Below are 24,510 nucleotides of genomic sequence, written 5' to 3'. Positions count from 1 at the left end.
TAAAATATTTTGGAGATTTTTAAAAAAGTTAATTTTCTGGGGGCCAGCCTGGTGGCACAGTGGTTAAGTTCGTGTGCACAGCTTCGTCAGCCCGAGGTTTGCAGGTTCAGCCTGGGTGCAGACCTACACACTGCTCATCAAGCCATGCTGTGGCAGGCATCCCACATATAAAGTAGAGGAAGATGGGCAAGGATGTTAGCCCAGGGCCAATCTTCCTCAGCAAAAGAGAGGAGGATGGGCAACAGATGTTAGCTCAGGGCTAATCCTCCTCAGCAAAAAAAAAAAAAAGTTAATTTTCTGAATTTAATACTCCAAACAAGTGGTTTTCCAAGAACCCCTAAATCACATGAATTTTACATATTACAAATGTTTTAGGTGGCTCTGTCTCTTGAATGGGGGGCAGGGATGAGGCTTAATGAAGGTGTGATAAAGCAAATACCTCTGAGCTTAGCTAAAGCTATGGTGAGAATTAAAGAAACAAAGTGATATAAGAGGTAATTATTAAGCATTTGTAAAGCAAAAGAAGTGATGATGTTGGCTTTATTACTATTAAGTCAAAAGAATCAAAGATTTCAAAAACAGAAATTTATTCATAAAATATATAAAAGTTTGACAAAAAATAAGGCTACAAAACCCCACAATCTTGTACATCTCAACATCACCAGTCAACAATCAAAAGTCTCACTAATTCAACTTCTGTTTTTTAAGTAAAAAAGAGGTCATTGTAAATCATAGTATTTCATTTTATGAGTTATACTGCTGAAAACAGTTACTCAAATCTAGTCTGACCATGCCATGTTGGTATTTTATAAAGTAATATTCTTTATAGAAATGTACTGACACTGAAATCTCTCAGAGTGTATTTATGAAGGGTAATTCACAGTAGTCTTACCAAAGCAAACTAGCTTAAACCAAATTAAGTGATCCCTACCACAACATTGTAACCCTAAAACACAAGTGTTATGATAAATATGGAACTCTGGGGATGCAGAACAAATTTAAAATATGTTTAAATATAGACAAGTATCAACTTTTTATTAGGAAAGGCACAGAGCTGGAGCTAGAGACAGTGGTGGCCCCACGAGCAGCAGCAAACCAGCATCCAGCCAGGTCGCCGGGACACACCACTCGGCATTTCACACCCAGAGAGAGGCTAGCCGGAGGTTTGCTGGGGCCTTTGTTCATCAGTCAAATCCAACTCTGTTCAATGAGGGTCAGAGGAAAAACTTATTCTAAATTCCATGAGTGTTCCTCTGGAAGGTTTCAAGTCCAAAGTCTTCAGATCAAATTTTATGGAGTTTTGTAACAATCAGTACTCTCACCATTTGATCAAATGAACTACAGATGCAGAGACCCCTTTTATCTGGACTCCAGTCCAAACTGGAAATGGGCTGGGTAGACAATGTCACATTCTGCAGGAGGCTGACCGAGCCCGCGACTCCCATCTCCACACCCTCGGAATCTTTCTTTGACCGCTGAATAGGGTATTCGCTGAGAACAAAATCAAAGTGGGGAGAGGAGGTCAATCTTAGCACTCTCCATATTATTTATATACACATACTCCAATAACTCTATTTTTATGTCTCAGTTGATTACTGGTACTGATAAACACTTAAAGAATCTTTCTAATGTTGAGTTGTACGCAAATAAAGAGAGACTATTTCAACCTCAACCTCATCTGCTAAAAATCTCATAAAAAAGGGTTGGTTCTATTTAAAACTTTGAAACATCATTTCTGCTCAGCATGAGTCTGTATTTTCTCTTTTAATATGAAAGTTCTAGGTTGATCTAGTATTCCTTAATAAATTTACTTGGTGCTCTTGATAATCTTTTTTTGCAATTCTCCTCTAGATTCAGATTGCTAGACGCCACGGGCAAACAGCATGTGCAGAGGCAAAAGCTGTAACATCACAGAACCTCATCTGAACACTTCCAGAATGGAGAAGAGGTGCTGATTTCTAACCCCAGAGCTCCATTACCCAGATCCAAGCCTAAGGACCTTTGGGTACCATCTCTATAGGACGGCACTGCTGGGAGGAGGTTTTAGACCTAGATAACATTGCTTCAAAAAAGAAAAAAGCAATTCCGAGAACGTTTGATTTTTTTTCAGCTGAAAATATAAATTTATAAAGGAAGAAGAGCTGAAGGTTAACAACTCACAAATACTATTTGGTCTAGATTGGAGAGAGGGGAAAAAAAAACAGCCCTCCCCCACAGAGATGTGCTCCTCGTGAGATACAGGGGCACTCCTCCTCAGAATGCCTTTTAGAGCCTGTTAGGTATCAACTATGACACCACCTTTTTTCCTAAGTGCTAACAAAGGCCAAGAGTTTAAGAGGCACAAAGCAAGGCAGAGGAGGAGCAGAAACAGAAGTGACAGGCAGATAACTCACTACTCTTTCCTTCTCTCAGATCCTACAGCTTCTTTTGATTAAAAGGAATAAAACATTTAGACGAATAAACAGTTTACAGACTTTTTTCATGTCTCTTGGCAAAGGATGCAGTTATTTAGTATTTAAAAGATAACATAAGGATTTTTTTTCAAACCTTCTTGTGTGTGTTTCAAATATGCAAAAAAAAATCAGCATGTTGGGGCCCACTCACTCAAAACACAATTTCTGAATAACCGGATGAGTTCCTCTAGGAACTCTTGCTTAGGTGCTCAGTAAACATTATGATTTAGTTGCATGACGACCAAGAGAGACTGGCAAATGGAAATAAAGCTAAATCTCATTTTTCTTAAACCAGTTCTCCTCTGCTGGTGAAATACTTCACAGCAAAGCCCCAGACCAATTTGAAGATTAGACTAGACATCTGTGATGGTAAGGATTAAAGTTCAGATGGAGATAACCTTCCAGTTTCTAAATACGTACAGACCCAACTTTACTGATATTAACTAAATCCACCACAGTCAAAAATTCTAGCTGCAAACGTGTTTGCATGTCACATGGAATACAACTCCATGTGTGCATTATGTAGAAAACAGACCAGTGCCTCAAGTAAGCTGCCTAAAGAGTGGGCATCAACAGGACAGTGATGCAGGGCTTAGGCGATGTGCAGGGCCTCTGCTGGAGTGGAGAGTGGGCTGGAAGAATCAGGGAAGGACAATGGGCAAAGGTGCCAGGGAAAGCAAAATTTCCAAGTGATCTATCTACCAGGCATTCTCTCCCAGAAGTCTTAAAGCTTTTCCTCAGCTTTTTACTCACAGAAACTATGTATGCAGTTTTCACCTAGAGCATTCACTCTCGGTTTGTTGTCGGCTATAGCCCTAAATACTCTAACAAGTACTTTCCAATTGTGGCCCTGTTTTCCAGAATTCCTTCTAGCTTCTAAAAGGAGCTAATAAACAGAGGAGTTGTTTATAAAAGTGAAAGTCCCAGACATACTGAAGATGGTGTTTTTCTTCTATTTCTTTTTTTCAAACTTTATTTTGGAAATATCTTTCATTTATAGGCTTGTATTGGTCTTTTTGTCTTTTTCTTGAGTGACGTTTAGAGAAAGAATTACCATTAACTCCTAGTTTTTCTCAGGCCTCTTAAATGAGCAGCTGACCTCACATCTGCTCCCTCAGGGCCCTTGGGGTTGAAAGCACAGTGCACAGCAGCACAGCTCACACTGTTAACTCACCCTGCCGCCGGGGCGCAGAAAGTGAACTCAACGAGCCTCAGGGGCCTGGGGCTCTGCGTTGGCTTCTATCACAAGGACTTTATCTGAACTTGGGCAAGTGAATTATCAGGATCTAACACTAAGAATTCCAACCCTTTTCCTAGCTTCTAGGGGTAGTGTTCTAATGACCAGATGATAACACTTCACAAAAGCCTTTGGTCAAAGTTTTCCTATTTTTTAAAAAACTAGCAAAAACCTTGATTTCAAATCTATGAAAAGAATTGTTCCTGAGCTACTCTAATATATGCAAGACACAACCCAAATAACACATTTAGTGCGTCAAAAGAAGGTTAATATGTACTAACTGTAAAATGACTATATTAGTAAAAAAAATGCTTAGAACATAATACTTACGTAATACTATGAAATTTAAAATCATATCAAAATGAGTTAAGTCAAAGGAGGAAAAACAGACAAAAAAGTTAATCTAATCCTACTTGCCGCCCACAAGTAACTGAAAAAGGAGCGCTGTGCCCTGGTGGAGACTTACTACTTCCAGAGGTGAAGGCCGCCGGCGCCGCCCGCGGTCAGAAAGAGCTCCCTGTTCTGCGGCAGGTGTCGGACCTGCCACACAGTCGATTTATGAGCCTAAATGGAACGAGAGGCACACAACTGGTTTATAAGTTGTTATGCTAAATAAAGACTGCCCTAGAAGAGAAACCTGTCAATAAGAAATCTTGACTTCTATAATTTCAACAAATTTATAAAAGCAATTAACGTATTTTCTGGCACTTCTCTTTATTACGGCCATAGAGATTTATAGAAGCCCATCAGAAATCAGGAAAAGCATTATTTTTCTTTATTGCTTTAAGAAACAAAGTTCTACTAGATGGAAAAAAAAGATGTTATAAGATTAAAAGTCCATTTAAATTTATAGTACCATATAAATTATGCAAATAGATTTTATACATTTGAATACCTCTAGCTCACTCTGAGGAGGGGAAAAAAAACTCAAAATACAAAAACACTTTTTCCTAAGGGAAAAAAAAGGATAGATTGAATTTTCTTTTAAACAGACTTTATTTTTTAGAGCAGTTTTAGGTTCACAGCAAAATTGAGTGGAAAGTACAGAGGGTTCCCATATATGGAATGGATTTTAACTTAAAGCTCCCAGAGCTTCATTTTCAGTTTATACCATTTGACTTGTCTAGGCTTCAAAATAAGGACCATGAGGACTTATAGGCAGTGTTTAGGGTCATAATAAACCAGGCCTTTATCAGTCACATTACACTAAGAGATAAAAATGGCAACTGAAGAAGGTTAACACCTTGTTAGCACCTTAACAACACCCAGGAAATCAGTCCTAACAGTGCTGTATTCACTGGGGGAACTTGATAAGAGAGGGAGAGAGGAAGTGAGAGAGAGAAGAGAGGAGGGGTGGGGAGAAAGAGAGGAGGGAGACGCAGGGAGATTGGCTAACCTGATCTACGCCACACTCAGACCTTCACACTTCAGTGAGGGATGTCTTCACATCTGATTTTAATAGTCTTTTAAGCGAATTACCATTAGCAGATAAAAACACATATCTCAAAATACATGCTTTAAGTGTGTGAGAGCCCTCGAGTGATTAGGCTCAAGTTGTTAAAAATTTGTTTTGTAGCTTACATTTCTCTTTTTCTTCTGAAAGTTGATAAAAATACAAAAAGCAAGAGGGGACATGACCTCTTAAAATAGACCAGAGTCATTTGTTTGACAGATCTAGCAATTACTGGATTAACTAAATGTAATAAAAATTTTTGGAGATGACACTATTATTTACAGACAATGAGAAATGCATTGAAATGGTACATGGAACAATGTAGTAAAGTGCTTTATGTTGTTGGTAGATACTTAATATATCCTGAAACGACAAAGGCAAAACAATACAATTTACAGCTACCCTGTTAAGAATGGAGTTCATTAGGCAGTGACAGTAAATTACACACAATAATAATAATTATTGTAATAATAAAATAAGACAAGATAGGAAGGTTTGAGAAGTACTACTGACTATACGGTGGAGGGAGAGGAAGCAAGGGAATGAATCTTTATTTCCTGAGCAACATATATATTTTAATCTTATGGAAACTACAAATCTATAAGTGATCTTCATTTTCATACTCAAGGAAGCTCAGAATCACATTTCCAACCCATCTTTTGCAAATGACAGGATGTTACAGCAGGAATTTTATGCAATCCTCTTCCTCTAGATATCATCGTTTCTTTTAAACCAGTATTTTTCCTGTGCCCTGCTTTCTTCATCTATTTTTCTAACACTGTAATACCATATGCTTCCTTCTTTTTGTTGTTAGTGCTAACAAGTCAATTCCGACTCCAGCGACCCTGTGCACAGCACAGCAGAACCCTGCCCAGTCTTTTTGCACCATCCTCTCACCTTCCAGTGCTACCCAGGTCCCTCTTCCTCGTCTGTCTTAGTCTGGAAGCTGTGCTAAAACCTGCCCACCATGGTGACCTGCTGGTATTTGAAATACTGGTGGCACAGCTTTCAGCATCACAGCAACATGCAGCTGCCACAGTATGATAGCCGAGAGACGGATGGTGTGGTTCCCTGATCAGGAAACGAACCCAGACCGTGGAGGTGAGGACACCAAATCTTAACCACTAGACCACCAACATTTCCTTCTAAGTTACCTCCAAAACTATCTGGAACTAGGCAAACTATGTATGTATGTATACATATGTGTGTATAAATGAATGAATGAATGAATGAATAGTTTTGCATCTACTATGTACCAATCATAGTGATTAGTGCTTTAAATAATTTCATTTAATATAGCAAACTGAAATATAAAATACAATGTGATGAAATTATATAATGTATATATGTTTTGAAAAGTACACAATTAGGTATTAATACTAATATTATATATTTATTAGAAAACACCAGGCTAGGCCTTGTTGATCAAATTCCTAACATCAGCTAGTTTTCTTGTGATTGCTCCTAAACTACAAAATAAGATTCCTAGCCAACTGAGGCTTTTATTATAATCAAGAAGTCTAAACTGATAAACTCTGGGAAAGTACTCTTTGCACAGAAAAACTTGTCAGGATCCCACAAGAATATATTAAAAATAGCTCCCCTTGGGGGCCGGCCCAGTGGCGCACGCGGTTAGGTGCGCGCTCCGCTGTGGCGGCCCGGGGTTTGCCGGTTCAGATCCCGGGCGTGCGCCAACGCACTGCTTGTCGAGCCACGCTGTGGCAGTATCCCATATAAAGTAGAGGAAGATGGGCACGGATGTTAGCCCAGGGCCAGTCTTCCTCAGAAAAAAAGAGGAGAATTGGCATCAGATGTTGGCTCAGGGCTGATCTTCCCCACAAAAAAAAAATAGGTCCCTTCATATAAAGACCTGGAAGGAACACTGGCGACTAATTCTATTTATTAGTCTCAAACAGGCTATGAACATTCTTTTTCATAGAAAGACATTTCCATCACATTTACCTTTTCCGAAACGGAGGCAAAACCTTTGGTTGGATGCTGTGTTCTCATGTCAAAAACATGAAACTTTCCCTCCAGGGACGTAGCTACTAATTTATTCATACTTATGTCTTTTCTGTCAAACTCCAAGCTACATACCTGAAAACAGAGAACATTTATTATTGATGGTCTAAAGATTATTATGAACCAACAACTCTGGTTCATGTAAGAGCCTTTTAAACAAACATTTTATCTTTTGATTCAATACATTAAATACTTTTGAAGGTAAAAAAATTTCTTCTTGGTTAATAAGATCAACAAAACCATCTTGAGTTCCCCTGTCCAGTAGATGCATTTGGAATGCCATAAGTGACTTTTTTATAGTTATTACATAATTATTTTATACAGTTAAGTCAAGGCTGATTTAGAAAACAAGAGGGAACTACACTCTTCATTAAAGGTGTACAACTCAGGAACCAAAAACCTGAGAGCACTTGGAGAGGCTATGAATATTTCAGGCTCCCTAACATTAGCAGACAGAAGGCCTCTTACTAGCTCATTTTGGTATCATCCTGCATGGCCCACAGGGGTCCAGGGACAGGCCGCAGTGGCTGGTGACTCACTCGGCACTGTCATACCACATCTGGCTGTGTGTTCACTTTCTGAAGAGGGGATCTATGATTTTCATTAGATTCTCAAAGGGCTCCACAGCCCCATGAAGTTAAGAACCATTGGTGGAAGGGTTGTACCAAGAGGAGTAATTAGAGGCGCTTTCCTTTTGTAGTATTCAGAGGTGGATGAAACACGCTCAGAGAAACTACAAAGAATCTGAATGTACATTACCCCATTTTTTATGTTTGTCTCCCACCGCAATGACATGTTTCTGAGATCAAACAGTTTGATATCTCCATTGTCATAGCCAGCACAAACAACACGCTCCTCTTGATTATAAGCGTTGCCTAGAAATCAAGATACAACATTTCAGATCTTTATAAATGCTAATTTGAAGGCTTCTAAAACATCTTATGAAACTACACATATAACTTGTACTAAATCAGATAAAAAAATCACTGTGGGTAGAATCTCATTTTACCAATCCTGACATCAAGATTATTAATTTGATGTCTAATATTGTATTAAAAAAGAGCTCATTCACTGAGATTCTATAGTGAAGGGATATGTGAAAGTATTTATTGGATCCTAAGTTGAAAGCAAATGTTCTCTAGATATTCTATCTGCAAAGACTAACAGGCCAACGACAGCTCAAACACAGCAGGGTTTGGCAGAAAACAGCTATGCTTCTATGGCTTTCTTTGGCAGTAACCATATTTGAATGCAAACAGAAACTACTTTAAACTTATTTATTTTGCAAAATGTTGTTCTGGTGTTATCTCATCTTTGCAAGGAAACCTGAAATAAGTTTAACACACTGATGTATTTATAGTTGTATGGATGATCACACCAGAAGTAAGTTTATAATCCATAAATCCATCCTGCTCGGATCCAGGAACTTTTTCCGGAGCACCTCTTGCCATGGAAATGTGTTAAGTGAGATGGAGGCCTCTCTAACTGTGCTCGGCTATCTGGGCATCTTATCCCAATGTCTTTGTTCTCTGCTGCCTCCAACTTCCTCTTCCTCATAAACTCCAGCCCTGCATTTCCACTGTGGGTTCCACCTAGATGACACAAGAGCATCTTAAACTCATGACGTCCAAGACTGACCTCACCATCTTCCTTTACAAACTATCACACCCCTTGTGGAACTCCTTCAATTAAAAACATCATTCACCCCACTATCAGCCTCAAAATTCAGTCATCTTGGACATAATCCTTTCTCTTGTTCCTCATCTCCAAAAAATTGCCAAATTCTATTTATTTTGCCACAATATTATCTTCTGAATCAATCCCCTCTGCTCCATTCTCATTGCTTCTAACCTATGCCTTTCCTGGAATATTGCAAAGAGCTTCAGAACTCGTATTCCCTTTGCCACTCATCTCTCCCCACTACACAACAGCAGGTTAATCTTCCTAAAGCTCTGATCACATCTCATCCTTGCAGAAACGTTCAGAGGTTTACCACCACCTCCACACCATCTAAAACCTCTGGCGATGGCCCTGAGCCATCCTTAAGGCTATTCCTACCACATTTCCTTATACACACTTACAAAGCTATTCTTTATGCTTGAAATTTCCTCCCAATTTCAGTGATTCAATCCTGTACATCCTTGGTCTGAGATCAAAATATTCTTCCTCCCCAGTCACCTCTCCCTGGGAGATGCCTTCTGCATTCATCCCTGCCTCTCACGACCTTTCATCACTCCTACCTTGTACTGCAATTAATGTAGCTATCATGCCCCCTTTATTAAATTATAAGCTTCTTGAGGCTAGAATATGAGGCTGTTTCACCTTTGTATGCTCACAATACTTTGCACATACTTGGCTTTCATAAAAAATTGTCAAATCAACAGATAAATGTTTTCTTTTTTAAACTTAATGTCCTATATTTAAAACTGTGCTTATGTCCCTTAGATAAATGATAAAAAGGCTTTAATGGACCCAAAGATAACTACTTTTTAATTATTACATCAATTATTAGATGATGATTCTAAGTACTAATCCTGAAACTTCTCCCCAAAGCATACGTCTTAAGTTTATATATATTGCTCATAATACACACACATAGTAATTCCCATATAATAATTTATTTTTAAAATTAGAAATCTAAAACTTTCCTCTGATCAAATAACAATTCAATTTTAAAATAACATAAAAAGTTAAACAGTTCACATGTATTGTTAAACCTCACTTTTAATGTCTGTTATCTACCCAGGATTATACCAAGAAAAAGGGGAGAGAAAACAGAAGTTTAAACTAAATATGGCCCATATCCTTCATTAGCAAAAATTATTTTAATTTTGGTGCTCAGCAAGAGATACAAGGGCAAACATTAATTAGTCCTACAAAATCAATATTCACTTTAAGTATATTAATAGAGGAACATGGCTATCAAATTTATAAGAAATAATTTTGTAATGGCATAACTATTTTCTAGAAAATAAACATACTCTGTGTAGAGTATAATGTAAGATGTGTTAGGTTACCGTTTGCCTTTGAGGCTCTGTTTAGCTCCATTAATGGCATTTGGTTCCAAACTAGGTCAACATTATCTAGTTAAAAAGAAGTACATAATAACAGCAAATACTTTTGAGCACTTAATAATCCAAGCACAATTCTAAGCACTTTACATGTATTAACTTATTGAATCCTCATAACAACACTATTAGGGAAATTCTATTATTATAAAATTCCATTTTACAAATGAAGCAACCAAGAAACAGAGAAGCTTGGTAACTTGCCCCAGGTCACACAGCCAGTGAGGAGCACAGTAGGATTCACACCAGTCCCTAGAGGCTGATATTAACCACCATGTCTATCTGCCTCAGTAAACTGTCAGAGTAATCCACAAGACAGACTATAAACAGACTATCAGGACTTGAAGCACTGTGCTTTTTACCACCTGATACTTCAGATGCAAAAGTTCTTCAATAATTTACCAAATGCCACAGTCCAACAGTCTCTCCTGTTTTCTCCTTGTACAGGTTCCATATTGGCAACAGGATCATCTTTCTGTCTTGGGTCCCACACCTTCACAGTTCCTGTTGTGAAGAAAAGTGAGTTGGCAAAATTCAACAGTGAACAAGGACATTTCTTTTCTGTATTCTCTTCCTATGGCTTCCTGTGCATATGGCAATATTATAGATGTTTTAACATCTGAAAAATATTCACATTTTTCTGACTTCTAATTGGGCAAGTTGTATTTAATATCAGAGATATAACATAAACCTTAAAATTTCTCATCGTAAGGAAAAAAAAAAAAAAGAGAGATAACCCTTACGTTACTGTGTGATTTGATTTCCAAATTAATAGATACCCAGAAAAGCCAACAACTGTTCCTAAGTTATCAACAACATATGACTGACAATCAAACACAAATGTTATGTAATTCAAACTATGCCTTATTTTCTGTGAGCCTAAAACTAATGTTATTTATTTACAATAATACCAGTGTCATTGTAATTTTTTTCCTTACTACCCATGTAATCATTGGCATTTTCCTTATACAGATGAATAAACTAATTTTACATCTGTGATTTCTTATATGGGATTTTAGAATACTATTTCATACACAATTAAGTTTAATTTTCCGGTGGCAATAGAGAAGAGGGAAATATTAAATAAAATTAACAAATAATTCTTCTCAATTTCAACTCCCTCATTGTAATGCAAATTACAGGAATACTAACTAAATGGCATTGGCAATGAGAAATACACTGCCTATGAGAAATACAAATGCATGTAATAAAATAGCTAAAAGGCAAGTACCTGAGAAAGAATAGGAAAAGGGTAAAAAAAACCTTTAAAAGGGATAATAAACTCAGGAAAAGGGGAGCTATCCCACTAGATTTATCGCCAAGGATAAAGTTGGTCATTAAAAAGGCTGCTTTAAGGAGAAAAAAAATTTCCCACAAATGTGACAAGAGGTAATTATATTACTCTACAGCATTCATACAAATTGATGATTCATATTAAGTTTGTAACAGTTAAATGAGCAAAGAACATAGACAATTCACAAAGCAAAATTAACTAGTAAACAAATACAGAAAGACGTTAACACAAGGTGGAATGGAGTACCATTTTTAACTATAAAATTAGGGAAAAAAAGAAAATCAATGGTGGTAGGATAGACTAGCAATCTACCTTATTTATTGTAGCTAATAAGGTAAACAGGTACTCTGGAAAGTTTAACAATAAATTTTAAAAATCATAACATACATTTATTCCAAAAGAGTTATATACCTGACAATACTCATTTCTTCATTATTTTTAAGTCACTATCCCCAAACAATAAACAAAAAACTTAAGTCAAATTAAATGCTTATTAGCAGGGGCATGGTTAAGGACACTGTAACACATCCATAGGATGGAATATTATATAGTCATTAAAATGATAATTACAAAAACTATATGGAAACAGCAATGTTTACATATGATAAAACATTAAATGAAAAACGTAAGATACAAAATTGTATTCACATTGATAACTACACAAAATTGTATGTAAGACTGGAAAAGAAAACAAACCTAATAGTTACGCTAGTGTGGTAGACTGAGTGCTATTTTTTCTTCTATATTCCATATTGTTTTTATGATTGGAAAAAATATTTGATTTCTAAAACACAGCTGCTCTTGAGTAACTATGAGAAAATTTCATCTCACTTTTCTTTGAAAACAATTTCCTCACGGTCTTGAGCAGCCATTACAAAACTAGCCAAGCCCACAAAGGTACCAAATCTCTTACGTATCCCTCATGAAGCAACAAAAATTCTGACTCCATTAGTCATTCAGAACAGCTTTGGACATGTGGGAGATCAAGATTTGGCCACCCTGAAATCTATCTCTTTACCTTGGTTGTTTTCTCTGAAGACATTTGACCTCCCCCACTAACTGCCTAAAGAATTTGACATGGTAGCTCCTTCCTGGAACAGATCTATCATGATGGCTGTAAAGATAACGTAGGGTAAATGTTACAATAGAAAAGGCACCAACAAGCCCCTCTTATCAGAAGTTCTGTCTCTCTGGCCACATTCTCTGGATGACCCTGCGAAGAGTTGCCAGACAATCATTTACATTTATAAGGGAAATCTCCATTTATAAAGATATCTCCCTCTCTGTTTGGAGAAGAGAGGGGGATGAGCTCATTTCTAGTGACTTATCAATGTAGAAGGTGAGGCCTTGAGCTACATAATAAACCTTACTCTTGTTTACTGTGCTTTAGTGGTAATCTCCTATAACTGATTCCCCCCACCCCCAAAATCCTCCTTTGTCATTGGCTGAAAATGATATTTAAAACGAGAATTTCTGCTATTGTGTTGAGAAACGCAGTGTCCCTGCTTTCTCCCATGTATACATGTTATTAAACTTGGTACTATTTTCTCCTGCTAACCTGTCTTGTTAATTATTTGGCCAGCCAGAAGAACCTTAAGGGAAAGGGCAGAGGGTGATTTTCCCTCTTCCCCCGACAGACATCAACAGACCTGTCCCCTGTTAGTCACTGCAGGGTGGAAAAGCAGAGCTGGTGACCTTGGACCTTTCTACAATGTTCTGTGATCAGCGGAAGGATCACAGAACTTCAGTGTTCAACCAGCTGTCAATATGACAATTTTCACAAGTACTAATTCTGCTTTTTAAAAAAGGAAAATGAAAAGCTGCCACCCACATTATATCGTCAGCTGCCTCAAAAACCTGTAAAGAAATTTTAAATCCTTCAAGGTTCACAGGAAACTGTGGTTGTTAGTAGTTGAACTAGCTCAAAACTAAATAAGTGCTATACCTCTATATCAAAATTCCCCAAAGTCTGAAACAATTGAGGGATACACAATCAAACATGCCTATTAAAAAAGAATGTTAGATTTAGGTAGTCATGGCTACCAAGGAAGATTTCCACACAGAGAGAATGCACTGTTGCACAGAGATGTAACTGAAAAAAAAAACAATTAAAATATATAGAATATTCTGACTTACCATCTCGGCTGCCAGTCACGATTTCAGGCGCTCCTTCCCCGATTCCTAGTCCACCTACACCATCTATAGCATTTATAATTTCTTTATGGCCCTTTACAGAATATACTGGGATCTCCGGAGCTTCCAAATTCCTAAATAACAGAACACAGCTTCTTACTTACACTACCTGTCCCAAATGTTTAGGACACTACTAAAAGTTAAGAATGCATACCATGTGTAGAGTTTCGTTTAAAAATAAGGGTTTTGCTCTTAAGTTAATTTATACATTTACTTTCAAATTTTTCTCTCCACTTTAGCTTCTTTCAAGCCCTCAGTGAGAACTGTCATCATTCAATTCGGGATTCTACTCTGGAGCCCACTTTACTCAGTGGTCCTCAAAGATGATCCATCTAGGACCTCTGCACATGAATTAGCAAGTATGCTTGTTAACAGATGCAGATTCACAACAGACATTCCGCAGACATAATGAATAAGGACCTCTGGGATGGGGCCCCAAACCTGCTGATTCTCTGGTACACTCAAGTCTGATAATCACTGCTTTAAATAGAGAATAATTCAAAGTGATTTAGAATGCTTCCAAAGTAGGCTTTGGTAGTTTGATCTTGAGATCTTTTGAAGGTTAAAATATGAGTTGTGTTTACTTGGTATACATTTCTTCCTTTATAATGTATTCTTTTCTCACTGAATTTCATACTGATTTTCATCTAGTTATATTGTGTTTTTTAATTTATCATCATGCTGGTCACAATAAATATTATAGTCAAACTGGCTGAAGTTTGTCTAACTCTAGGTTAGTTAAGAGATCGGAATCCAATAAAGTACCTATTACAGAGTGCATCTGTGTCTACAATGGATGGCTGGGTGACGAATGTTAAGTAAGTTATGTTAATACATCCCTTTTCTTGCCTCCCTCCATCTCCCCCCTTCTTTTGCTTTTCTATTAGAGCCTCTACCCATATACCTCTTTAACAAGTCAGCTTTCAATAACTCACACTTTTTCTTTTTAATGAATGTAGCTATTCACAACATGTAAACCCAATTTATTACTGGGCCAAGATTTATTAGTAAAATCTCGCTAATCAAAAATTGAGATAGTTTAACCTAGTTTAGAGACGAAGTTTATCTTTGTAGCATTACTGTGAAAGAATCAAGAGATTAAATAGGACTGAAGTTCTACTTAAAAGAACTGTTTCACTACTTTTACAGACTTTGAAACACTACTTTAACATGAAATTATAACACTTACCCATAGAAATAAGTCAGAAATATCTGTATTATACTAGGAAACTCTATTAGGAAGATAGTCAACAGTCATATTTTTGCATATTCTTATGTTGAAATATATTTACTCTAAGAAATAACATTCAGACTGGTCTCTCTCCCAATTTTTTTGAAAATATATCACACAGCATATAAGAACTGATGCATTCTAGTAAATGCTAACTTAATTAGCAGTTAAAGCAAGGGGAAATTCAAATAGCTTAAAGCAAGGGGAAATTCAAATAGCTTCATTCTGTTTAAATTATGATTCTAAGACAGATAAATATGTCAAAGCAATTTGATTACAAAGTAGCAGATTCTAAGTTAGAATCAAGAAAGGTCACAATAGAAAACATGAGGTAGGGAAGATAGTGTCTCTAGAACATTACCGTACACTTTAAATGATTAGGTGATATTCCTAAAAAGTAATTAGAGAGGAATTTCAATTCACTCAACTCTAATTTAAATATGAGGAACTAACTCAAGGTAAAACATGAAAATTAAAAGCATTTGGCACAACTGTGATTGTGCTCATTTAAAACAAGTGTATCTTGATTTGCTCATAAGATGTGTTCCTAAAAAGTTGTGCTTAGATGTTAGCTACAGCATTAAAAACAACAATTTTAAATGACTTGGGAGTTCTATATTGAAAAATTAAAACAAACAAAAACTCAGCATACCATTCTGTAATGCCAAAGATCTTGGTGAATTATAAACAATTAATACCTAATTTTTCAGTGTTACACATGTGCATTTTTATATATTGTGTCCTTCAAGGTGGAAGGGAATAGCCCTTTATGTATAAATACAGGATATTAAATGCTAGCACCAAACAGCATGTGTGGAAATAAATATTGATAACATTATTCAAAATATCTAAAGAAAAATAGGTTAGTATTTTTAAATGGATTTTGAACATGAAATCTAGAAATATACACTAAAATTCTCACATTTTTATAAATAGTTAAAATTGAACAAGGAAAGAAACATTTTAAAATTAGAATTCTCTCTTTCAGAGGAAGGGTAACAAGACTATCAAAGAAATAGCTTATCTCATGTCTTATTACTGATTAAACAACCTTACCATATATGAAGGTTTCCAGCAAAATCTCCAGTAGCTAAATATCTCTGCTGTAAAGATGTTGCACCAAATGTTCCACATTTAATGGGTTTGGCCTTTTCAATCTTGATAGAAGGGAAGGAGAGAGGATACATTATTTACGTAAGTAGCTATCTATAGTCCACGACCTTTATGGCTCTAATATAGGATTTAAATAAGGCACATAATATGAAAGGCAATTAAAACATTTTCTGATAAAAATTATCATGCTTTCCTTTAGTCATTTTTGTATAGCTTAAAAGTATGTAACTGTCAAAAAGAATGAGTTTTGCCTTCCTCTCATCTCACTAATGAGACATTCAAATGCTGACAACTCTACCGTCTCCATTGGTTTGCAAATATGAAAATTTCAGCATTTAATGTGGTATTCTTCTTTAAGATCCTCAGTAGAAATAAGAACATAATAACATATTTTTTCCAGATGGCTAAGGGAACAAAAATGTCTATGTGTCTCTTCTAGTTTTTCCCTGCAAAACCCTATCAACTGAGACTGTTTATGTCCTCTTCTCTCTGGGACCCTTTGAATGCATAGAGATTTGTACAGCCGTGTGTACCAAAGAAAGTCACTGCTATCAGTATGGATCAGCCGATCTGTTGAAGTTTCTTTAATTTAAAAGACTATTGCAGCAAGTATTGTGTATAATCACATTGGTAAAACAACCCCACGCAATGCACTATTTAAGGTCTACGCATTATGGAAATCATGTGAAGACGACCATATCACTGAAAAGGTCCTTGGAAATGATCTAATGGAATAGCCTCCTGCGACAGATGAAGAGACTGAAGCCTAGACCTTTACAGATTCACCCAACCCAGGCATTCAACATTTAATGAGTTCCTACTAAATGCAAGCCAATGAACTAGGCAGAAGAGGTGCAAAAATGAATGAGATTGGTCATGCTCTTAACGAGTTTACAACACAAATATGTATCAGTTTCTGACTCCTCCCACACATATTCACATGCAATACACTACTCTCACCTACTCCCACACCTCTGTGGGTCTTCCATTAATCTTTCATTTCTCTGCTGCCCCCACCCTCCCAAGTCACTGAAGTCCCTCCTGGCATCTGCTTGTCCTGCCCCTGGAAACTCTGAACAGCCTGGAATTAGATAAGGCCACACTCTAGCCCCATAATATCACCTTCCATTTACTGTCAGCCTCAACAGGGCAAAACTATTCCTCTTATTTAATCTCTTACAATCTTTAAATTTTTTATCCTTAACAATTCCAAAAGTAACACATTTTCAATTCAAAACATGTTCAAAAATTCAAACAAAAGACTGAAGGGTAAAAAGTGAGTCTCACTTTGACATTCCCCTAAAGTAATCACCATCCTTCTAGACCTCTTTCTACGCATTTACAAACACTTACAGGTTTGTTTTAACATAAAGAGGATCATAATACATTGTCCTTTGACTTGATTTTTTTCACTTAACAATATATCCAGATAAACTTTTTTCCCTCTGCAGAGTTCCCCAGTTTCTAGGGCATCTCCCCTTGTAACCTTTCAGTTCCTGGGACAACCTTCATCCCTTCTGCTAGGGTCGGCCTGTTTCATGTACTTTAAAAAATAATTTCCCTACCACTTTCGATGTGTGGTGGGGCATTTCCATACAGGGTACACATAGTAATTTTCAAAGAAGAAGAAAGAAAATAAAATTCACTTACCACAAACTATAACTAAACTTTTCTTTCATGATTCAAAAGATATCATCACATGGGCTTTAGAAACTCCAAGCTAGTTGAGCTTTCTCCCTGTTTGGGATCTGGATAAATTAGCAGTTACTATGAGCCAGGTCTAGGAGAAAGCATTCACAGCTTCCTCGGAATTGTCTACTAAACAAAATCAGTCATCTACAAAAATATGGCTGTAAAAGATCACACTGATGAGAAGCACAGAACCACAGAATGTTAATTTTTCTTTTTTTAATGAATAGGTGGTCTGAGATAGTATCAGTTATTCACTGCATCAGAAAATTGATATTAATTTATTTCAGTTATTTTTCCAATTTTCTGAAAAGTATCTTACCATGGGGCAACATGCAGGATCAAAATTTTGTCAATTTAACAAAGCAGACAGTTCCAACGCCAAATCACTTATGTCCTCCTCATTTTCCCCTTCCCCTAAATAAAAGTACCTGAAATAACATATTAATAGTGATATAGCTAATCACTAGTAATTAATTAATCACTATTAACTAATCACCTAATCACTATTAGGACACAATTTCTATGGTTAAACTAATTCAGAGCTCCAACTTACACCAACAGATCAAACAGCTACCCAGTCCTTCCCCCCATTTACCTCACACTGAGCCTCGGTCTCCCCCAGCTCCATGTCACTGGTGATGGCTCCCACGGTCTAAGGCAGAGCGTGAAGACAGGCCTCTCAGGTGAGAAGCAGGTGCGCCCTGACGGCCAGGAATATGGTTCCAGGGACTCGGGGAATTAGGAGCTGCAGGGCAGCTGGCATCAGACCTTGATATAACTCTCTGGGAAAATACTTCTCAGAGAAGCCCCGGGGAAGACTGGCCACCCATTTTCTTCTCTTCCACCACCTCAAGTATTCTGCTTCCCATAACTCCACTGCGATCACCTGGAGCAGGTGGGCTGCTCTCTGATGGGCTCTCTCTTCTTCCTAGGCCATGGAAGAGGTAAACGCTAGCCTCTACTTTTCAGTCCCTACAGTAAGCACCAGGTTCTTCTAAGATTTTACTGCTGGTAACAAAAAATTGGGAAGCAAAAACTTTCCTCCTGGTGTTATTCCTTTACCTAACTTCCGCCTTTAGACCCTTTGGATAGAGAAACCACGCTCCTGGAACACACTGATCTTCTGGCAAAGATCACAACACAAATTCACCAAAAAAAAGCTAATGGATATGTTTTTCTCAAATTTAAGTTTTCTTCAATAATTTTTTTAGCTTGTCTGTTAAAAAAATACTAGCAAATGAACACTAGTAGGAAAACCTGGAAACGAGGATAAAAAAATTTTATGTATGGTTACTTGTGATGTAAAGATCAGAATATGCATAATACAGCCAGATTTTTCTACTGGAAAAACCCTTTCCTGTGCAGAGATGGAACTCACTATCCCAATATTTCACGGTGTTCCAAAAACAGGACCACGAGGTCCAGATGTTCCGACACCTGAACTCATCTGCGGATTCCTACCTTAGAAGAAACCAAACTGAGAGCCACTCCATGACATGACAGGCCCTACAGTAGTCTCACATTTGTCACTGCACAGATTCTAAAAGTGGGTCTTGACTGCAAATATAACGGAATGAAATAAAATGTATCTCCGTTTAGAGGCGCAGACTCACAGGAGCAGCACCAAGGCCTGTGGTACATAAAATGTATGAAGCCCTTTGAAACTCGGCCTTGCCTGCCTCTCTCACCTCATTTCCTGCTTCTCCTCCCCTCCCCACTACACTCCAGCTGCACCTGCGGCTTTCTTTTTGTTCTTCAGACCCACCAAAGTCATTTCTACCTCATTTCTACCTCCCACTGCCTGGACTGCTCTTCCATCAGACCATCATGTCTTCCTTCTTCTCCCAATTCAGATTTCAGTTTAAATGTCACCTCCTCTAAGAGGCCTTCCCTGCCCCTCCCATCTGAAGTAGAACCCACACATCACTATCACTTGCCCTGTTTAATCTTTTTTATTTCACTTATCAACAAAATTATTTTATTCTTTAAATTATCTATCTCCTCCCTTTCTAGAATGAGTCCCGTGAGAAGGGGGCCTTGTCCAATTTGTTCAACATCTTGTCGGTGTTCATCGTTTGTTGAATGAGAGTATAAATGAACATCTATTAATCTCTCAGTCCTCGAGCTGGGGGGAGACGCCACTGTTGGAGTTCCACTCCCATTTCTCTCAGCATGTTTTCACGTGACACACTGTCCACTTTCTGGTGTGATTTATATGCAATATAATATTGAACACCTGTATACTAGATACTGTTCTAAATGTCCTTCTAGACTAGACCATCCCTTATTCTAACACACACAACCGCCCACTAGGTGTTTGGAATGCCCCTTTCCAGATGAGAAAACAGGCTCAGAGGACAGAGAGACTTGCCCAGGGTCCCTAGAACCAGGTAGACTCCAAGCTCTTTCTACTAAACTAGACTGCCCCTAGGTCCATCCGTAAATCAAGTAAATAAACATTTTACTATGTAGCCCCCACTCTGCGAACCTGAGAGCCATCAGAAGCGCCAAAGAAACGTTTCAATCCTGAAATGGATTGTGGAGATAGACAGCACAGGCATGAATTAAACCTTTCAGATTTGTGTCCTTTGGTTTTTACCTTCATTCATATCTTTAAAGATATAAATATACAGTATTTATGCTTCCCTCATGTTCTCTTTTCTCCTTGTATCAAAGAAACATAGAGATTTATAGAGACTCGTGGTCTGTTGTGCGAGAATCAAATTAAATTCAAAATACATAAACATATTAAAAATAAACTCAAATGTATAAACATCTTATTATCTGCAACACAGCAGCACTTTGCTCAGAAAGGCTGAGCTATGCTGGCAAGTGGACTGAAAAACGCAGGGGTATTTTCTCTTTCCTCAGACATTCTTGGAAATCATAATAGTAGCTAAATTAAGAGAGGACATTGGAATGAAGCTAATTTTTTATAGTTAATAAAAGGGCTCCCTCCCTGCTCCTGGTACATATTTTATCTTTGGAAAAGAAACGATGAAAAGAATTCAGTGGTTACTTAAAATTTTTCTTGCTAGAAAACTGGTTTAAAAAAAATGAAGATCGATTTTGTGAAATTTGTTCCACAAATGAGTATAAATTAACTTTTGCTGTATGATAATGAAAATGACCATCAGTGATGGTCATATTTGACCTAACTGTTGGTTCTCTTTGCTACAATAAGTTAACATAAGTAAAGAAGCCCATGATCAATAATTCCCACCAGAGCTATTTTTGTTCTATCTGTGGGTGGGTCTAGTACAGCTTGTCAGTATTTCCTCCTCCACATCCTGGCACTACTTAATTAACATTAAAAGGCTTAGTCAACCAAATGCTAACAGGCAGTGAATTCAGTGGCACAGGGGCTAAAAAAGCAGAACTTTATTAGCTTATTACTAATTTTTAAAGTGTAAACATCCCCAACTATAATTCCATTCTTCAGGCCACCCTAGTCCTTTGCACCAACTCGAAAAAAGGTGCCCTTTACAGGCTGATGAAGTCTCACATCTGTAAGGCTTGATGAGAAATAGATGGACTTCAGCTCTCACCTGAACCCTTGGCCAGGCACCTATGTGTGGTGTAACCAACTGCTTATCTGTACGAGGCCCTGCCCTCATTCCCTATCTACCCAACAAGACGAGGAAGGCATCAACAAGACCTATCTGCTTCCTTCCTCTTTATCTTGGATACAAAGCATGGGGTTTGGAGCACATGACTTGAGGTGGTTCCACAAGGATAGAATCAAGAATGTTTCCTAACATTTTAATAAATAATTCATCTAGTCCAATGGTAGTTAACCCTGGTATTCATTAGAATCACCTGGTGGAAGTTTAAAAAATACTGATGTCTAGGCCTCACTCTAGTCTAGACGCACGAGTCCCAGTGCATCAGAATTTCTAGGGGTGGGACCAAGGCATGAATATTTAAAAGACACACATACACACAAACAACAGCAACAAGACACATTCAGGTGATCCTGATGCACAGTAAGAGATGGGAATCAGTGACCCTGTACTTAACCTATATTCTTCTCCACTGCATCATCATAGCCAAATACAAGTTCTTAAATGTGTTACTACATGTTTTATCCTCTCTTCAGACAGCAGGCTCTTGAGGAGACGGGACTCATCTTTCAAATACCTTTGGTCCTTCTTTAGCATAGTACCTTGAAATAATAGGGTCTTAATAGATGGTTTATGACAGAAAAAAAAAGACCCAAAGGAAACAGGTGAATATATAAAAAGTGGTTACTCCTAGGGCTGAGATTATGGCTGATAGTAATTTTCCTCTTACCCACATTTTTAAAACGCTCTGTCATAAACACACAAAACTTTTGTTAAAAAGATTATTTTTTTAAAAACTTGCTAGAATCCTCCAGAATCTCTAGAAGGGACAAAGAGCACTATTTCACTTCATGGAACAAGTGTATTCCTGAAATGTACACAAGTCATAGAGTCTTATTTAAAAAAGTCACAAGCCTGTAGATGCTCTCTGCTTAAGCTTTGATTGGTTCCTAATACTTCACCATTAGGTTTCTTTCTACTATTCCAATGTTTCCCATTTGTTCAATCTCCGGACTCCAACTGATTAATGATCAGTAAATCAATAGTTAAGTTTCCCAAGTTAGATCCTTTTACAGACATAGATTTACTCATTCTCTTAACAAGTCATTCATCGAGTGGCTGCTCCTTACAAACCACACTCAAGAAAGACACTGTTCTTGCTCTGCAGGAGCTTACACTCCAATCAGGGGTAAACGGGACAGAAGGATATATCTCTGGCACAGATAATAAGCACCATATGAATGCAATGTAAAGAACAGTTATTTTGTGTGGGGCTAAGGAAGGAACTTCATAAATCAGATCATCTGAACGGGACCTCAGAATAGAAATAGGTGACTGGGGCCTAAGGGGTGAACAACATAAGGAAAGGTGGAAAAGAACAAGCCATGTTTAGGATCTCTGAGTAGAGTGCCTGGCTAGAGAAGACAAACTAAACAAGAGAACTGGCATTCATAGAAATCTAAAGTGGGAAGGGGCCTTACATACCTTCTAATCTAAGCTTTTCTATGGAAATTGTATTCATTCTTTACCTACCAGGTTAACCCCTAGCTCCTCCAAGCAGATTCTCTCCATAGCTTTTGATCTCTGGAGTTCTCAGCCTTCCCTGCAGTCTATTAACCCTAAACACCTGAGTATGACTAACCTTTTTTTTTTTCAGGCAACCCAAGTCAAAGCATTTTTAAAACTGTAAACAGGTATAAAAATGTTAATTAATGTCATTATTCTCCAAATCTTTCGCTAGTGATCTTTACAAAACTTGTAAACCTGATCTTGCTACACCCTGTTGAAAGCCCTTCAACACTGTCCCATTTTTCTTAGAAAAAAAGCATAAATCTTTTAAATGACCTACAGATCTTGCGACTTCTGGTCCCTGCTTACCACTCATATTTCTTAAGGCGATAACCTCTCTCCCGTCGCTGAACTCCACATATGCTGTTTCCTCTGGAAACCTTCTCCACTCCTAGTTTGGCCTGGTTAGCTTCTACTCATCCCAAACCTGTTTTTACTCTCAGAGAACCGCGTTCCTTTATGTTAGAGAATTCATCTCAGTTTGTATTTGTGCACTGTTGATTTGATTATTTAACTGATTCTCTCTCCCACTAGAAAATAAACTCCAAGAGATCGGGGACCTTGTCATTCACATGTCTGGGAATACCAGGCAATCAACTGATACTAGTTTAGAGAATAAATGTTAGGTTGTCTCCTCCAATTACACAGCAGGCATTCTGGTGCCTGCTTTGGCTCTGCTTGTGTGGAAAAAGCATGTTACTAACATGGTAACATGTTATTAACACACTATTAACAGACTCTCCACAAAGAACTGCGCACCGCCCAGAAGGGCCTCCAAGTTAGACACGAAATCGTAACGTCACTTCAGAGACCTCGCGCTGGACTGCGAGGGTAGCTGGAGGTAGATGGAGGAAGGGGCCGGCAGGGCGCAGATGAACTAGCCCGCCGAGGAGAATTCAGGACTCGAACGAAATCGTTTAATGTCGGAAGTATTCCTCAATCTGCGATCAGCTTGCTAGCCCCACGCAGCTGGAACTGTGCTTCTCGGGAACCCTGGAGGAAGGCTTTGGCAAAAAAGAAATGCAGACCCCCTCCCTCCCCCAGGACCCGCACTCGCCCCACAACGGCACTTCCACATCCCACAACTGCGCAGTCTCGACCCGGCACCCACCTCCCGAAGCAGCTTTAGGTCACCGTGCTGGATCTCGTACAGCTGAATGACGCCGGTCCCCCGTGCGAAGTTGCCCATGGTCACAAATTTGGCGCTGCAGGGCACCCACTTACAGTCAAACACCGTGTAGTTGAGGCCCTTCTGGATATGAGCGATGATCTGAGGCTTCTCGAAGGCCGACATGGTCCAGCCGATTTCGCCTCTGCCAACCGGCACACCCAGACCCTGACAAAACACTAACCTGGAAACCAGACTCCAAATATTGACGATTGTCCCTTCCGTTTGCGTACTCGCCCCTAAACCCTCGCTAGTTGGATTTAGTTGTCTCAGGTAATGCCAGATGCGCTACTGAAGTCACACAAGATTTTTCTTCACGACGGCACAAACGTTTATCGTTTCTACCTACTGCCTTTCGCACATACACAGATTAGAGATCACAGAATACTTTGGCTGCCAATAGCGGGGCCAGAGGGAAACTCTAAGAATCAGGCATATTGTAGGATAGCCCTGC

The 24,510-nt window shown here is 38.2% G+C and overlaps 1 protein-coding gene across 2 annotated transcripts; it reads right to left on the bottom strand.

The window, feature by feature from the left end:
- Positions 1-521: 521 nt before the first annotated feature.
- DNAAF10 (dynein axonemal assembly factor 10) lies at positions 522-24,493 on the bottom strand. Of its 2 annotated transcripts, XM_058551064.1 has the most exons (9): positions 24,000-24,493; positions 16,008-16,108; positions 13,664-13,794; positions 10,636-10,737; positions 10,183-10,248; positions 7,925-8,040; positions 7,106-7,240; positions 4,157-4,254; positions 522-1,491 (listed from the first exon to the last, which is right to left on the bottom strand). In XM_058551064.1, exons 1-9 carry the CDS (start codon positions 24,180-24,182, stop codon positions 1,284-1,286), a joined length of 1,140 nt encoding a protein of 379 aa, XP_058407047.1. In that variant the 5' UTR covers positions 24,183-24,493; the 3' UTR covers positions 522-1,283. The 2 variants fall into 2 exon arrangements, with proteins under 2 accessions (XP_058407047.1, XP_058407048.1); XM_058551065.1 differs by lacking the exon at positions 10,183-10,248 and having other exon boundaries at positions 24,000-24,486.
- Between the last annotated feature and the right edge of the window lie 17 nt (positions 24,494-24,510).

The sequence above is a fragment of the Diceros bicornis genome, chromosome 12 (genome assembly GCF_020826845.1).
Source record: "Diceros bicornis minor isolate mBicDic1 chromosome 12, mDicBic1.mat.cur, whole genome shotgun sequence".
Lineage (NCBI taxonomy): Eukaryota > Metazoa > Chordata > Mammalia > Perissodactyla > Rhinocerotidae > Diceros > Diceros bicornis.
The sequence above is the reverse complement of the archived record's forward strand: the minus strand, read 5'-3'. Positions and strand labels throughout refer to the sequence as shown.